General features: G+C 48.1%; 1 protein-coding gene across 16 annotated transcripts in view; it reads right to left on the minus strand.

Annotated features, from left to right (window-relative positions):
- PITPNM2 (phosphatidylinositol transfer protein membrane associated 2) overlaps positions 1-17,548 on the minus strand; it is a 164,680-nt gene that overhangs the window by 46,552 nt on the left and 100,580 nt on the right. For 12 of the 16 annotated variants that reach the window (XM_032243066.1, XM_032243048.1, XM_032243074.1 and 9 more), the window contains one exon: positions 1,596-1,768. In XM_032243066.1, coding sequence (XP_032098957.1) covers positions 1,596-1,673 — 78 coding nt within the window. In that variant the 5' untranslated portion in view covers positions 1,674-1,768. Of the gene's footprint in view, positions 1-1,595; positions 1,769-5,337; positions 5,524-7,181; positions 7,203-17,548 lie in introns of those variants that run through there. The other 4 variants (XM_032242980.1, XM_032242970.1, XM_032243013.1 and 1 more) reach the window with 4 other exon arrangements.

Genomic DNA, 17,548 nt, shown 5'->3' on the forward strand with positions numbered 1-17,548 from the left:
CTGTTCTCTTCCCAGTCAAGACTCCCCTGTAGGGGAACCTGGACAAACCCTTGCAGCTTCCTCAAGCTCCGCCTAGAAGGCAGCTGGGGCTGCAGGCTCTGCTGGGAGCTCCTCCCCTGACCTGGGTGGAAGGTGGGAGCCCAACAGGCAAACCCAGAGATGGGAGGTGGAGGCCCTGCCTGCCAAAGCCTCTCCCCCACACCAATAACTCAGTCTGATGCTGTGATTAAGGGGCTGTACAGCAAGAAGCTGGAGGAGCCCTACCGGCTTGCAGGGACTGGAGGCACTGATATGCCCAAAGGAGCCAGAGCCAGGCCAACAGCAGGTTCATAGTCAGTATAGGAGGCCCAGAGACTCTCAGTCTGGAGGAGAGCTTTCCAGTGCCAGGCTAGGCCATGCCAGGCACTAAGGGTAGACAAGAAGCCAGAAGGAGAGCTGGGATGGAACCTCTATGTAGAAAGAACTGCAGCCGGGACCTCAGCAAGTGGGAGCAGTGGTCCCATCTGGAGTCAGCCAGAGGCAGCTGGGTATTGTGTTTCAGGTTAATCAGGCATTAAGTAGGGAGACTGGAGATGTCTCCTAGGCGAGAGCCTCTAGCTCGTTAAAGGAGCCTGTCATCCTCAAACTCCTGTGTGCATCTGTAAATGAGCCACAAGTCTGACACTGCTGTTCTGCAGGCAGTCAGGGTGGTGAGGAAAGTGTTGAGCTGGGAGCTAGGAGACAGGCCCTGTGCTCCTGGGCAAGTCATTTAACATCTCTGGGCCTTACATGCCTTCCTGTCTGTGGAATGGGGTGTTATGCACTGAATGTCTGTGTCCCCCTAGAAAGCCTGACCCCCAATGTGATGGTATTTGGAGATGAGGCCTTTGGGTGGGGTCTAATCAGGTCTAGATGAGATCATATGGGTGGGGCCCTCATGATGAGACTGGTGTTCTTAGAAGAAGAGAAAGGGTGGAAGATGAGGGATTGCTTAATGGGTACAGTGTATTTGAGTGATAGATATCCTACAAGTACTATTTTGCAATCTGTACATGCAACAAAATTACAGTTGTATCCCATACATTTACATAAATAAAAAACAGAAGAGAAAAAGAAAAAGAAGAGAAGACACCAGAGCCCACTCGCTCCTGCTATGTGAGGACACCGGGAGAAGGTGCCCATGTGCAAGCCAGGAAGAGGGCCCTCACTAGAGGGCCTGCACCTGCCAGGTCTTGATCTGGAACTTCTGGCACCCAGAACTGTGAGGAAGTATGTTCTTGTTGCTCTATGCCCCCAGTTTGTGTTATTTAGTGATGGCAGCCCAAGCAAACTGAAACACAGGGATAACATCTGGGCCAGGGAGATAATGGTGCGGAACACAAGGGTGTGTGTTTGCATTGTAGGTGCCGGGACACAGTGCCACACACCCATGGTATGCCCTGTGCACCTGGCATCATGCCCGGAGGCCAGGGATCCAGCACAATTCACACTTACCAGGAAGTTCTGGGGCAGGCACTGTACTGTGAAGGCCACAACTCCACCCAACCCACATGTGGTGTCTGTGCACTGGTGCGACCCACCCTCACCCCATACCCACCTTTGCCCCCACAACCCACCTGTATCATGTACAGCTGGGCGATGCGGTACTCCTCCACGGTCATCGGTAGAGGAATCCGATATTCCTTTATAATCATCTTGGAGTCCAAGCCTTCCCGTTGATGGGGAACTGCAAGTTGGGACTTCTAGGCAAGGTTCCTTAAATAACCATGACAAAATTCACCAAGGACACCTGGGAGACAGAGAGGACAGAACAGAACAGTCACTTTCTGCAAAGGATGGTGGATACCATAGCACAGAGGAAACACCAGGTCTAGACCTGAGGCTGGAATTCTGGACTCCAATCAGGCAGATCCAATGGTGCAACTTTGATTGAGCAGGTTCTCTCCTTTCCAAACTTTATTTTTCTTGTTTGCTAAGAGCTACCAAAAGGACAAGTGAGAGGCTATGTGCAAACTCTCTGATTAACAAACAGCTACAGGAAAATAAAGAATTATCGCTCCATTAGCAAGGGCTGGGGTAAGAACACTGTGCTCTTGTTTTACTCACAATCCTAACAAGCTACAGCATCCACTTCCCCGGTACTGACACAGTGAGTAATGATAGCTGGTCATGGAGAAGCAGGCAGATTAAATAAAACTAAGAAGCACAGACAAAAGACATTCATAAGTCAGTGGTCTGAGCCATGTCATTAGGGGCACATGACATCACTGTGTCCCTGGGGAAGACTCTGAGTGATTTAAAGTTTGGTTTCAGTTCAATCCAATAAGAAATATTTATTGGCATCTATTCTATTCCTTCCATTGGGCTATGTCTGGGAAGTAGATGAGACAAGATAAGCAGACAGTGAACTCATAGCAACCTCTAGTTAAGTGACAAAGAATATATTTGATGAAGATTTGCAAATAAGCAATCAAATTAAAAAAAAAAAAAAAAAAACTGGGCCAGGAGCAATGGCTCACACCTGTAATCCCAACACTTTGGACGGCCAAGGCAGGCAGATCACTTGAGGTTTGGAGTTCAAGACCAGCCTGACCAACACGGAGAAATCCATCCCTATTACAAATACAAGAATTAGCCGCAGGTGGTGGAGGGAGCCTGTGGTCTTAACTACTTGGGAGGCTGAGGCAGGAAAATTCACTTGAACCTGGGAGGTGGAGGTTGCAGTGAGCCGAGATTGTGCCATTGCACTCCAGCCTGGGGGAAAAGAGTGTAATTCTGTCTCAAAAAAAATTTTTTTTTTTAAAAACATACTTAGTGCTTGGAAGAGGTGCATACTCAGTTATCTGGAAAATGAAATTGCCTCTTAACCAAAGCCCCAGATGCATGAGGCTTTGCCATAAATATCATTTGGTCACCTTCAAAGATCACATGCTGTTAACATGAAGCCAAGTGAAGGTTTCCAGGACAGACGATAAAGAAATTTTATATTTATTTATGTTTTAGAGACAAGGCCTCACTCTGCATCCAGGCTAGAGTGCAGTGGTGCAATCCCAGCTCACTGTAGCCTTGATCTCCTGGGCTCAAGCGATCCTTCCATTTCAGCCTCCTGAGTAGCTGGGACCACAGGTGCATGCCACCCACACCTAGCTAAAGGATAGTATTTTAGCAAGACTACTCCAAGGACAGCCTCAGGGAGGATTCACAGCGACCATGGGCAGGACTCCTGCTAAGTGATAAATAAAAGCAAGGGCCTAGCCAGTCAGGTGACTTCCCTGGGGCACAGTTCTCTACTGGGCATTGGCGCATCATCCAGGCGCTAAAGCATTACTGGGTAGTCAACAAGATTGAGAAAAACATATTTACCAGAACTCTCAAGAATACCAGTAGATGAGGTTGAAAGAAGTTCTTAAGACCACTCCAAGGACAGCGGCCAGGGAGGATTCACAGTGAATATGGGCAGGACTCCTGCTAAGTGATAAAAGCAAGGGCCTGGCCAGTCAGGCAACTTCCCTGGGGCCTGGTTCTCAACCTGGCATTGGAGCATCACCCAGATGCTAAAGCATTACTGGGTAGCTAACAAGATTGAGAAAAACATTTTTATTAGCACTCTCAGGAATACCAGTAGATAGGGTTGAAAGAAGTTCTTAAGCCACTTAGGGAGAGAGGAAAGGTCTGATAAAGGTGCTCTGTCCCTCGTGTTAGCCTAAAATGGTGGCCCCGATTGTTTAATTCACGGCAGGTAGGAACGTCAGTCCAAAGCCCATTCAAATTCTTACATCCATCCTGGCATTATAGGAGGCCAAGGCGGCAGGACTGCTTGAGGCCGAGTTCAAGATCAGCCTTTGAAACACAGCAAGACCCCCCACTCTTTATTAAAAAAGAACCCAATTCTCATATCCAGTTGCTTTAAATACAGCCCCAATGAAGCTCTTTTTAGCCAGTTAGAGCCTAGATACTTTATACACCCCAGAAACTGCACCCAACATCTGCTGGCCGTAGACAAAATAACCCTGGATCCCAGACCCCGACTACCCCTTAGAGGTCTCTGACCCAGACTCCCCATGGTGCTGCTGAGCAACATCACCTAGACACAGAAACCCCCTTATCTCCCCTCTCCCTGGTACATTTCCTTGCCCTGTTCCCCTTTTGGGGGTAGCCCCAAGGCCCTACTATATCCAGAAGGACTTATGCTAGGAGGGGCTTCCCCTCTCCTGCAACCTGTCCACTAGCCTGTCTGATCCCTGATCAACCCCAAAACTCCCCAGAGACTGTGCTCAAGTGAAAAGAAACCATTGCTGATCTTCTTCAAGGTCAATGGATCTAGCTAACAGCCCATGGGGCCTACAGGTTTGCGGCCTGAGGCTTTGTGGAGTTCTTCCCCATGCTCCCGGACTCAGCTCCACCTGCCTAGGCCCACAGGTCTAAGCTCAAACCTGGCTGGAAGCTGAGGCCACAACAGAGAGAAGCGATGGCTCTGCAGTCCCCAGGCTGCACCTTATTCTGTGAGGTATGAAACAAGAGCTGGTTTGGCCAAAGCAGCGAGAGACCCAAGTCTGATACCTGGATGGACTTCCAACCAGCTGGGAAGGTAGCACAGGCACCTGATTTGTGAAGCTTACATACAAAAAAGATAGAGAGCCTTATGCTTGAGAGAAGTTAGAGGAAATTAGGTTTGGAGACAGGAAGGGAAAACTAAAGTTCAATGGGTTTTTTTCTGAAGCTTCTTCACATGGTTCTTCATTGAAGACCCAGAATTGCCCAACCAGTAAGGCACAGCAGGTGCTTGGTGTCAAGCAACACACCTGTGTGACATGCGGCATCCACCCAGACTCTGTGGGGCCTCATATGGGCTCCTTTACTGTGGGGCAAATGCAGTGACCCAGAGTGGGCAAGTCTCATTTAGTCATCTAAATAACAACATGGTCAGACACAGACTGTAAATGTTCTTCAGAAACCTTCAGAGTCTAAGCACTCTGCCCTTTCAGAGTCTGAACCCCTCCAGGGTACATGACCTGCCCTGCTCACCCCATGCAAATCAGTCCTTTCTCAGTCCTCCTGGATTCCAGGCCCACCATGGACTAAGGAGGCAGGAGCCCCTGGGCCGGATTCATCATGTTCCTTAAACATCTCCATCTCCTCAAATAACAACCAAGGGTGAAATCTCACAGCCTGAGCCAGCACCCAGACACTGGCTTGGGTCTCTGATTTCAGACACTCTGTGAGCATGTGTCTGGTACAGATATCTAATGATGTTCCCCAGAAACAACCTGCCAGGTGAGCTGTAATTGCACAGGTGGTATTCACAGCTCCACGTGCAGGCAGAGGGACAGAGACAGAGAAGGAACACACACCACCCACCTGGAGGGCCCAGAGGCCCCTTGGAGGCTCCTGGCACCTGGGTGGAGCTGGGCAAAGCTTAGGACCGTGCAGGGGCAGCAGCCACATGGTGGAAGAGCATCAGACAGTGCAAGTGCTCAGGATGCAATTCCATCAAGGCTGGCTTAGAGAAAAGCAACCATGTTTCTGCCAGCAGGAATGAAAAAGCTGTAGAGGTAAGGAGGTAGGTAAATACATGGATAGGAAGAAGAAAAGAATAAATAAATCGTTCTGTATCTTACAGTTAAATGCATGAATGACTGATAGGAGAGAGGACTCAGAACTCTAAGAGTGACACTGAACGTGACGGGATGTCACAGTTTGAAGCTCACTCTGGGATCTGACTGCAAAGCTTTACAATGCCTTTACCAGCTGTGTGACCTCCTAGAAAAGCCTCTGTACCTGCTGAGCCTTGGTCTCTCCAGATATAAAGTGGAGAAAATACTATCTGGAGTTACCATGAGTGTCATGAAAACGAAGTAAGTCGCTCAGTCCAGAGGGGTCTCAGGAAAGGCTTCATGGAAGGTGGAGCCGGGCTCTCTGAGATCTTGGGATTCTGCTTGGCAGAGCTGGGGGCAGGTGTGAGAAGGACTCAATCCAGTAAGAAGGAACAGCATGAGCAGAGACCCCAGGGCAGGAACATGGAGCTCCATCGAGCGGCCTCCCATCATGCACCCATGGCATGGTTGGGCTGCATCCTGAGGAGACGAGGTGGGGCTCTCTGAAGCATGAGTTTAGGGGCTTAGACATCCTTAAAGTCCTCTTAAAAATAATTACCTGGCCAGGTATGGTGGCTCACACCTATAATCCCAGCACTTTGGGAAACCAAGGCAGAAGGACTGCTGAGCCCAGGAGTTCAAGACCAGCCTGGGCAATATAGTAAGATCCTGTCTCTTTAAGAAAATCATACAGTTAAAAAAAATTAGTCAGGCATGGTGGCACACACCTGTAATCCAGACACTTGGGAGGCTGAGGTGGGAGGATGGTTTCAGCACAGGAGGTCAAGGCTGCAGTGAGCCATGTTTGTACCACTGCACTCCAGCCTGAATGGCAGAAGACCCTGTCTCAAAAATAAATAAATAAAATATAAAAAAAAAGAAAAAAAATCTGATGTTGAAATCCAACCAACTAAAAAGATAAGTCAAAATGAGGTCATAAATGGAGAAATCCTGATGAACACAGCATTGATATTTTTGAAATAATGGCAATCATGTGATTGAATTGAATATCAAAACCTCAACACTGCACACAAAAACACAACTAAGACAAATTTGGAATGGAAGAACAAAGGTAGAAATATAGTTTCCTCAACTTCCATAGCATAGCAGTTAGTTCATTAAGTAGGTAGAAAAATTAATGAGGGATGAACAGGCAGAGAATGGAGGATTTTTAGGGCAGTAAAACTATTCTGTGGGATACTACAATGGCAGATGCACGTCATCATACATTTGTCCAAACCCATAGAAGGTACAACATCAAGGGTGAGCCCTTGTGTAATCTATGGACTCCAGGTGATGCCATGTCACTGCAGGCTCATTCATTGTTAACAAATAGGGCACACTGGTGTGGGATGCTGAGAGTGGGGGAAGGGGTATATGGGAACTCCGTACTTGCCACTCAATTTTGCTGTGAATCTAAAATGGCTCTTAAAAAAATTAAGTTTAGGTGGCTCATGCCTTAATCCCAGCACTTTGGGAGGCCAATGTAGACAGATCACTTGAAGCCAGGAGTTTGAAACCAGCCTGGGCAACATGGCAAAACCCTGTCTCTACAGAAAATACAAGTTAGCCAGGTGTGGTGGAGTACCTGTAGTCCCAGCTGCTCACGAGGCTGAGATGGGAGGATCACCTGAGCCTGGGAGGTAGAGGTTACAGTGAGCCAAGACTGTGCCACTGCACTCCAGCCTGGGCGACAGAGGGACACCCTCTCTCAAAAAATAAATAATTAAAGTTTATTTAAAAAATTAATGACTTTAACCTTTTAAAAGTTTTTCTCTCAGAAAATAGATTAGAGGTCACCAGGGGCTGGGGTTGGAGGAAACGGGAGTACTTGTTTAATAGTTACAGAGTTTCTATTTGAATGATAAAAAAGCTTTGGAAGTGGCAATGGTGATGGTTGCTCAACATTATGAATATACTTACTGTGATGAAATTATACACTTAAAAAACTGTTAAAATGGCAAAGTTTATGTTATATATACATATATTTACCACAATTTAAAAACATCAATAATATTATATACCAAAACTATTGAACTGTATACTTTAAATGGGTATATGTATGGTATATCATTATACCTCAATTGAGCTATTTTCAAAAGTTTTTCTCTTATGTTCTTTAACCTTTTAGGACTATTATCACTTACAATAAAGAAATCTTTTTCCTCAGTTTAGCAACTCACATTTCACTTAAGATAGATGAAAATCGATACATTTGTCTGATTAAATTCAAATAACATTTAATTTTTATTTTTAAAATGCATGTAGAACATGATACTTTTTTAAAAAGAAGTTATTACTACTCTGTATATGTCTGTTTGGATGAAAAGTGTGGAATACATGTTCACTGAATGCTGGAGAGGGTTCCATCCGATGGATGGAATTTGTGGACAACTTTTACCTGCACTTTATTACCCGATTTTTCAGAAGGCAGCAGCTGCAGCATTTGAGTGGTGTGTGTGTAAATAGACAGAGAAGGCCTGGTAGTATTGTGATTAAAATAAATAAAGTAAAATAATCACCTAGACCTTCTGCCATCTCCCAGCTGTGACTGGGGGCAAATTGCTTAATCTCTTTGATCTTTTGTTTTGTCTTCTAGGGGTGAGAACCGCCCCTGCCTGGCTGGGGTAACTGTGGATTAAATGAGATGATGCACATGAAGTGCTCAGCCCTGTTCCAACCAGCGTTCAACTAGTGGGAGTGAGCAACAAGGTGGCACTGCTGTGCCCAGCAGGGTCTAGAAGGCAGGTCCCTGAGACACAGGGCCTGTGGGCTTCCTGGTGGGGCTGCTTACCCCCAGGTACAGACAGTAAACTCAAGCCTGAAGGAGGAGCAGCTCTGCTGTGGTGCTGACTGGCCTTACAGCCAGACATGGACCTGAGGGTCCTCCTCAATTTCTCCCTGGTTGTGCCTGAGGCCAAGGAGCACGGCAGACCCTCCCCCATCAGAGCAGTGTGACTTGTGTGTCTGCCTATCCCTGGAGCCCCCTTGGCTGGAAGCTGAACCCTCAACTCAGTCTACCCAGTCTGGCTGCCTGGGCGCATGCAAGACAAATACACATTTAATCTCGTCTTTACTGGAGTAGATGGGTTAGACAGAATTATGTTTTACTGCTGCCTACAGGGCATCTTTTGGGGCCTGGCACAGCCAGAGGAAAAAAGATACATATAGGTCTCCAGAGGCCCTTCAGGGAGGGAGGCCAGGCAAGGGGTCTGGGTGGCAGCAATCACACACAGCCCTCATGGCTCTGCGCCAGGGATGACAGGGACCATTCCCTTGGCCTCAAATGTGGCACCTGGGCCCTGGCCCTTAGAAAAGTCTTTAGGACTGGAATTCACAACCCTAGGAAGAACCCCCAGCCCCATGTTCACTGATGTCTTTGAGGAAACACCTGACCAGACCATGTCAGAATGGGGCCACTCAGAGACGCTATGGAGCAAGGAGAGTCCAGCCGTGGGCAAGGTGAGAGGTACAGGCTGTATCCAGGCCAGGGTTCCAGGCACAGGCAGATGATCAAGAAGAGCTGTGAGGGATGTCACCCAAGGAATCAAGGGTATGGTTTACCAACAAGGCACAGAGCACCAGTTAGGCCTCCTGGGCTGGAGCCCAAAGATCTTCCCGAACCTCCCAGGCATTAGAGGAGAAAAGTGACACAGAAAGAGCTTCAGGTTCATGGGGCAGGGGTGGCCAGGCTGGAGGCACGTGATGAAGACTTAAAGTGGATTACTGGGGTTTGGCCCAGGATGGAGAGGTGGGGGCAGACCAAGCAGGGAGGTGGACAGCTCCTTTAAGTGGAGGCCACGAGACACCGTGACTGGGAGGGGAAGCACGAGAATTGAGTTTACAGAAGTTAATCTGTTTTTCCATGATTAGCAGGGGTCTGACGTCACAGATGGAATTTAGGAGTGAGGCTGTGCGAAGTCAAGGGGGGATGGAATCCGTCCAAATGCAGTTCAGCTGCCTTCTTGCTATTAAGTCTGGAAACTACTCCAAGCCAGGCCAGTGGGAACCCTGGCTTTTGCCGCAGTGGGAAGCAAGGGAGCCGCCGGCAGGTCTGGGGGCCTGAGACTCAGCACTGTGGGTGTCCATAACCTCCTTCCTTCTGCCTCCCTTGGGTTCCTCTGCCTCTTGCTTTAAGAGAGCTTCCTTCTTCTGCTCTCTGCTTCCCAAACCTACTTAGTCCCCAGTCAGGAGCTGAAGCAGGCAATAGTAAAAGCACTTCCTCTCCAGATGCAACCAAAGCTTGGATGAATGGGAGGCGGCAGAGGGATAAGGGGCTATTCTTTGTGTCCAGCGACCAGCCCCTAGGCCTGGGCTGGGGTTGTGGGAGTGTGCTGCTCTGAAGGTGTGCGTTATGAGTTTAGCACTGATCAGCTGCCTCTCTGTGTCCTGGAGCTGAAACCAGGAGAGGTCATGTACCCACAGAATCGTCCAATCCCTCCCCCAGAGTAGTTCCACCTTTATGTGTTAAACACGGGCTTCCAGCAGATTTCTTTTGAAGAAAGGATTTCTGGGCTAAGAAACAAGCAGAGGACCCTGCTGCAGGCCAACCCTCCCTTTACAAATGAGGAGGCTGAGGCTCAGGAAGCGGGCAGAAAGCTGGGTTGGGAACCAAGACCCTGACTCCCAGCTTCTTCCTCCACCCAGCTGTACAAGCGGAGGTGGGGCAAGGACCAAGGATACTTTGAGCAGGAGGACACAGCCCCTACCCCCATCCACTGAAGTGTCCTTGACCCCTTTAAGCAGGATACAACTCCTTCCTCTAATGCTGGCCTGAGCAGTGAAGAGGCGGTCCCAGAGAGCCTCAAAGCCCTGGGCACTGCTGCACTTACCCCAAATCCCACAGGAAGTCATAAATCTCACCATTGTATGTTTGGAGTGCCAACCTGGGGCAATTCCCAAGCCACTGCAGGAGTTGGTCACCAGACCCCACAGCACAGCAGCCACCTGGGGGCACCGTGGTGTGTGCAGTGCTCTGCAGCTCCAAGACCAGGAGCAAGATGTTAAAATTGTGAGGCATCTCTATGTAATGCCTCAACCCAAACAACAGCCCCAGGGAAGCAATGGTGCATCCTGCTCAAGGACTGCGGCAAGGCAAGACAGCCCTGTTTTCATGACTCCAACACTCCCTGGCTGTGGCTGTCAGCATAGCAACCTTGGTTGGGTGGAAAAAGGCAAAGATGTGCATGTGAGGAAATAAACCTGAAACTCAGAGCCTCCAAGATGATAAGCATGGCATGGAGGAGAATTATCTGAAACTCATCTCCTACCTCAGTCCTCTGGGGACCCCGCTGGTCACAGAGCTACTACCACCACCATACTGGCCTCTGGGGTTGGTGCTCCGCTAATTTAACACTGAGTATGGCTGAAATAAGGCTGGGCCCTTAACCAAAATGCTATGGGAGGCTCAGATGTGACAACAGAAACACACCCAGAGGGGACTTTGGCCCCAGTAGTTAGGGTCTAAGCTGTGGCTACATAATTGTAGGCTGGGGTTTGCTCAGGAGCCTTCCTTTCTCACTTCTGGTCATCTCCCCATGGCCACCACCATTTCAGCAGTAGCACCCAGATCATCCTCCTACATAAGAAGTGCCAGGACCTTTCAGGAGCTCGTTGGCCTTAGAAATGACCAGTCCTGGCCAGGCATGGTGGCTCACGCCTGTAGTCCCAGCACTTTGGGAGGCCGAGGCAGGCAGATCACAAGGTCAAGAGTTCGAGACCAGCCTGGCCAACATGGTGAAGCCCTGCCTCTGCTAAAAAAAAAAAAAAAAAAAAAAAAAATTAGTTGGGGGTGGTGGCAGGCGCCTGTAGTCCCAGCTACTTGGGAGGCTGAGGCAGGAGAATCGCTTAAACCCAGGAGGCAAAGGTTGTAGTGAGCTGCAATTGTGCCACTGCACTCCAGCCTGGGTGACAGACTGAAACTCTGCCTCAAAAGAAAGAAAGAAAGAAAGAAATTACCAGTCCTTTAGAGGTGAAAGCTCCCAGCTTCTGGGGCATGCAGAGGGAAGGCCCCCTGAGATGCTTAGAAGCTGGGAGTCCGCTGGCAGAGAGCTGCCTGTGCTGTAGCCCCTGTCCCAAAGCAAAACTCAGCTCGACCAATTCTCCAGGGAAATCAGAGATTTCTGGAACTATTCAAGATACCAGAGTTGATAAGAGGCACTGCTGAGATTTTCACCCGGGTTACTCCCGAACTGGTGATGTGATAACAGAGAAGACATATAATGAGAATACAAAGGCCCCTGAGTGCTTACTCCTCTGGGCCAGCCTTCAAATCTCCGACAGGACACCCCAAGAGGGCCCAGCTCCTGCAATCCTACTTCACTGATCCAGTTCCGTCCCTATTTCCCACTCCTAATTTTATACCTTCTATCTTGAATCTTCTTTACTCCTTTATTTTCAATTTTTTTAGAGATGGAGTCTCATGTTTTGCCCAGGCTGATAGAGCACAGTGGCACAATCCTAACTCACTGCAGCCTCCAACTCTTGGGCTCAAGCGATCCTCCTGCCTCAGCATCCTAAGTATCTTGGATCACAGGCATGTGTACCATGCCGGCTCCAGTCTTCATTTCCTCAAATTCCCATCATCAAATGGACCAATCCACTGCACCAGTTCACCAGCTGCTGTTGCAATGCATGGACATCTCTGCTCCCATGAAGGCCAATTCTCTGTCACTGGGGCCCATGCCCTCTTGTCATTCAGGGATCTTCTCCCAAAATGCTCTCCTCTCGTCTCCCTACTGGACCTCTCCACTCACCATCAGCATTCAAACATGCAAGTTACAGCTCCCATAACTGCCAAAACAAAACAAAGCAAGACCCCACAGTCCCCCTCAACTCTACCTCCTTGGCACCATCCCATTTCTCTGATTCTCCTTATAGCAAATCCTCCTGAAGCTTAGCTATATTTGGTGTTTCCACTGTCTCACCTCCAATCTCTTTCCAACCCACTTTGACTGCCCCCATTCCACTGAAACCATATTGGTCAAGTTCACAAATGACCTCCATGTTGCTAAGTCGGCAGACAATTCTCATCAAATTCAGTCTTTCCTTAATTCCTGTGTTTAACACAAATAGATTGAATGTTGGCTGCAGATGCCTCCCCATGGCTTGTGGGCAGGTAGGCACAGCCCTGGTATAGAGTTTTTCCCTGGACAAGGTTCTCCTTTTCACTCAGCCAACACACCTCCTACCTCAGTCCTCTGGGGAGCCCACCGTGTGCAACATTCCAGCACTGAGGCTCTCAGCCAACTTAATCGGGTGCCTATTAGTTATCAGCTGCAAATTATGAATTTTTGTTGTTCCAAAACAACAGCTGGTATTGTGCAGCTGGCAAGGAGCGCCGTAGGGTGGACCTCAAGTCCAGAGAGGCATAAATGCCATGTTGGAGTCTCAGGAGCCAGTGTACCTAGTCCTGCCTTCTTAAGCCCACCCTACTCATGGTACCAAAGGCATACCAGCTCACCACTCTGAGCCCCCACAGCTCCTTCTGTAATAGCTATGGCTGAGCAGGCTGCAGACCCAGCCATTCCTGAGTGTTGGAGTGAGAGCATCACAGCCCTTTAGTTCAGAGAAATTTCCCACAGCAACTCCCTATGCTGCCTAAAACAGGGTTTCCCAAACTTGTCACGTTAAACAGTCAACTGAGTGCTCCTTAAAGACACAGAGGCTGGGGCAGCTGAACAGTCAGAGACTTAGTCCCCGCCTCGACTCCAGCCCATCCCTCATGCATCCTATGAGGAGGGTGTAGGAGAAAATACACAGTCTGCCCAGTCCTGCCTTTCCTGAAGGCATTCCCAGTGTGAATGGTCCCCTCCTATAAATGGTGCTAGGGTCTCATCAGACCCCACAGCCCAACAGCCCCTGCCTTCTGGTGGGCACATATGGAAAACTAGACTCTTCTGCTTGGTCCTTGGTTTATAAATCCTGCCCATGATTTTACACACTTGGGTCCTATTAATACATTGTTTGTGACTTAATCCTCACAACTCCCTTGAGTTAAATGTATTGCCCCCACTTATTTAAGTATTTTATTGATATATAATTCACATGTCATGTAATTCACTCTTTAAAGGGTTTTTTAACATACTCACAGAGTTGTGCAACCATCACCCCTGTCTAATTCCAGAACATTTTCCTCACCCAAAGAGAAACCCTGTACTCATTAAGCAGTCACTTCCCACTACCCCAGCCCCTGACACCCACTAAGCTGCTTTTTGTTTGGATGGATTTGCCTATTCTGGACATTTCCTATTGGTGAAGTCACATAATATGTGCGTTCTGTGTCTGGGCTTTTTCACTCAGCATCATGTCTTCGAGGTTCATGTTGTAGCACTGCGAGAACTTCATTGCTTTTTATGACTGAATAATATTGTACTGCAAGGCTATTAGCCCCATTTTTATAACAGAGAAGACCTAAGGCTTTGTGTCATTAAGGTACCTCATCCCATTACTTAGTAAGGGGTGGAGTCAGGTGTATCTACTATGCAGCCAGGATAGTAAACAGCTTAAGAATTGAACCATCATCTTCTATACTTAATTTATATACATACGCACCCCTAGCATTGATAATATCATTTTATGGCTTAAAAATGCTTTTAGCTTTTTTACTCTTGCTTTTTCAGAATGAACTGCCAAGGTGAAAAAGGCAATGATGTCCCCATTTTAGGAAGAAATGAAAGCCCCCAAAATTTAAGTGGTGTATTCCAGGCTAGAGCTATGTATTAATGCATGAATGGTGGCTGCACCTGACTCTGGATACAATACAAGCTAACAGAGCTGCTTTAATGCTTTTTAATAAAGATGCATGATTTAGATAAATAATTTTTGTTTTTCTCTTTCAGAATATTTCGTAGTAAGTACAAACCTTCTGGCTGAGGGAAAGTCCCACTTAAACTTTATCAGAGAGTGGTTGCTTGTTTTTATTCTAATGTTCTTAAATGATGTAGGAAATAAAGGTTGGTATCTCTTTCAAAATATAGGCTTCTCGGTTCCAGGCCAAAACAGCTGAGTTGCCAAGGGAGAGACCTTGGAATAAGAATATTTAACAAGTCCTGTAGGTGGCTTGGATCAACAGAAACATGTGCCTAGAAGCCAAAGCTCCACAGTCTGGCAAATAAAGTCTTTAATATTCTCATCTCAACACCAACCCCTTTTTCAGTAAGAATTCTAGTCACTCTGAACTCTATGCACCTAACAAATGTTCATTAAGCACCTCCTAGGGGCCAGGTTCTATGATGGATGCTTAGGATAGAGAGGACCAAGACAGAGTCCTCAGGGAGCCTCCAGGCTCCAGGGGAGACAGACATTACATGAGTCATCAAAACCTAATGAGAAAAAAAATGGTGGAGGAACCCGATGGGAAATATTATTCAGTCTTAAAAAGAGACAGACATCATATGACTCATCAAAACCTAATGAGAAAAAAAAGGGTGGGGGGAACCTGATGGGAAATATTACTCAGCCTTAAAAAGGAAGGACATTCCGACACATGCTACAACATGGATGAACTTTGAAGACATTAAGCAAAGGGAAGTAAGCCAGACACAAAAGGACAAATATTGCATGATTCTACTTACAGGAAGTCCCTAGAGTAGTCAAATTCATAGAGACAGAAAATAGAATGGTGGGTTCCAGGGACTTGGGGAAAGGATAATGGGTAGTTAGTGTTTAATGAGGATAGAGTTTTAGTTTGGGAAGATGAAAAAGTCCTGGAGATGGATGGTGGTTATGATTGTGTAACACTGTGAATGTCCTTAATGTCACAGAACTGTATGCTTAAAAATGGTCAACATGGGGCCAGGCACAGTGGCTCATGCATATAATCCCAGTATTTTGGGAGGCTGAGATAGGAGGCTCGCTGGAGACCAGGAGTTTGAGACCAGCCTGGGAAAAATAGTGAGACTCCATTTCTACAAAAAAATAATAAAATTAGCCCAGCATGGTGGCATGCACCTGTTGTTCCAGCTACTCAGGAGGCTGAGGCTGAAGGATCACCTGAGTCCAGGAGTTTGAGGCTACACTGAGCTATGATTGTGCCAAGGTACTCCACCTGGGGTGACAGCACAAGACCCTGTCTCTAAAACACACACACACACACATACACATACACATACACACACCCTCCTACAAAAGCTCTGATGGGAGCCACAGTGGAGAAGCCAGGTGCTGCCTGAGGGTTCCATAACCAGAGGGACCTGACAGCAGCTCCCAAGTGTGCTTGTCCAGGAGGGCTTTGTGCCTGGGCCATCCTTTGCCCTGCCCTTGTCTCCTCCCCATCCTGTCTCTCGCCCACGGGGCTTTGTGCATTCCTCAGTCCATCTAATTCCAGCTTCCATACGTGTAAGATCCCGTGTGCCCTGCTGCCTGCTCATGAGCCATAGCTCCTCCATCACCACTTTCCAGCCACCTGGCTGCTTGCTTTGTTAGGAATCTGCCACGTCAGCTCTCCATTCCAGCTACTGCCATGCCTGGGAAGCACCCATTCCCCAGGCCAGGGAACAGCTCCTCACTCCCTGGCATCATCCAGGTCTGGGCACAAATGCATGCCCTCCCTGTCCCTTCAGTAGTGTAGCTTTCCTCTCCTGCCCAGTTCAGTCCCATTGCCATGCTCTGCAATGATCTGATTTGTGAACTTGTATACTGCCTCCCTCCACCCCAGCACAGGTGACAGGAGGGCAGGGAACCTGTCTGTCTTATTTGTTGCCATAATCCCAGTAGCTAGAATGGTGCCCAAACAAAAGAAAAGGATTACAGCTTTGATTTGTTTCTTCATTCACAGCAGGTGCTAGGCAGCCAGGGCCTGGCACTTAGTAGGTACTCAAGAAGGGTGATTGGCAAATGTTCACCAAAAAAAATCCTCTATAGGCAGATAACGCCGCCGCCAAGCAGCCAAAGTGCTAATTACAAACTGCTCTGTTAGCTGTTCTTAGTGCAGCTAAGATTCTCCAAGAATAGTGCATGCTCCCTGCCATGTCCCTGTTTCTTGACAGTGTCTGTGACTCAGACTTTTCATGGAGCCAGACTTGCCCTCCTCAAGAGCATGTGCAGGGCATAAATGTCAAACAGGACAATTGGATATTGATATCCATGGTATGGGCTGGGGGTGGGGGTATCTGAAGTCATCTCGGCCCTTTCTGATGGGCAGGTTTGGGAGAGACAAGCCGGGCCCTGAATGAGACATGGCAATGCCAGGCGGCCCAAATGCCCTTAGAATAACTACCACCTCCTCTCAGACACACTCAGTGCAGCTCAGTTTATAAACACTCTGCCAAGGCAATCTTGCTGGAAACTCAATGCTCAGAAGCAGTCTGGGCAAGATGGAAAGACAAAAGCCCAGAGGGACTGAGTCATTTGACAAGGCCATACAGCGAGTCAGGGCAGAACAGTACCAGACTCTGCATCTCCTGGCCTATGACCCAGCCTGATCTACTACACTCTTAGGTAAGCAGGAATCCTAGGTGTCTTAGGTCACCAATAATCATGTCTAAATGCTTGACTCAGAAGGGAGCAGGCAGGCAGAGCCAGACGTAGAGGACAATGAAAGGCCCAGCCAGTATCCCTAGGGGAGGTGGGGACTGGCACATTCATGTGGCTGTACAACTTCTCCCAGGCCTTGCTCCATAGCACTGTGAGCAGTGTGGCCTGTACAGCCCAGCCTCCCAGGGCTGCCAGGAACATAACATGCCTGGAAAGTTTCCCAGGTAACTGGCTCTTCTTTACAGGGCTATTAGCTTCCCTTCATCACGCCATAAAATCCTCCAGCCGATGACAGATCCCATCCTTCTCCAGAGAGGAAAACGGGGAGGAAAGGAAACACAAAGGAAAAAACCACCAGTCAACTTGGAAAGCCCCATGGGCACATAACTTGGGCAGAAAAGGCATCAGAGATAGCTGGGTTGCTGGGTTCAGTTGCATAGGCTGTACACTGTCCAACTCCAAGCAATACCGGTCTCACGGAGTACAAGTGACACTCCCTT

The sequence above is a fragment of the Sapajus apella genome, unplaced genomic scaffold (genome assembly GCF_009761245.1).
Source record: "Sapajus apella isolate SASKATOON/1434 unplaced genomic scaffold, GSC_monkey_1.0 scaffold2, whole genome shotgun sequence".
Classification (NCBI taxonomy): domain Eukaryota; kingdom Metazoa; phylum Chordata; class Mammalia; order Primates; family Cebidae; genus Sapajus; species Sapajus apella.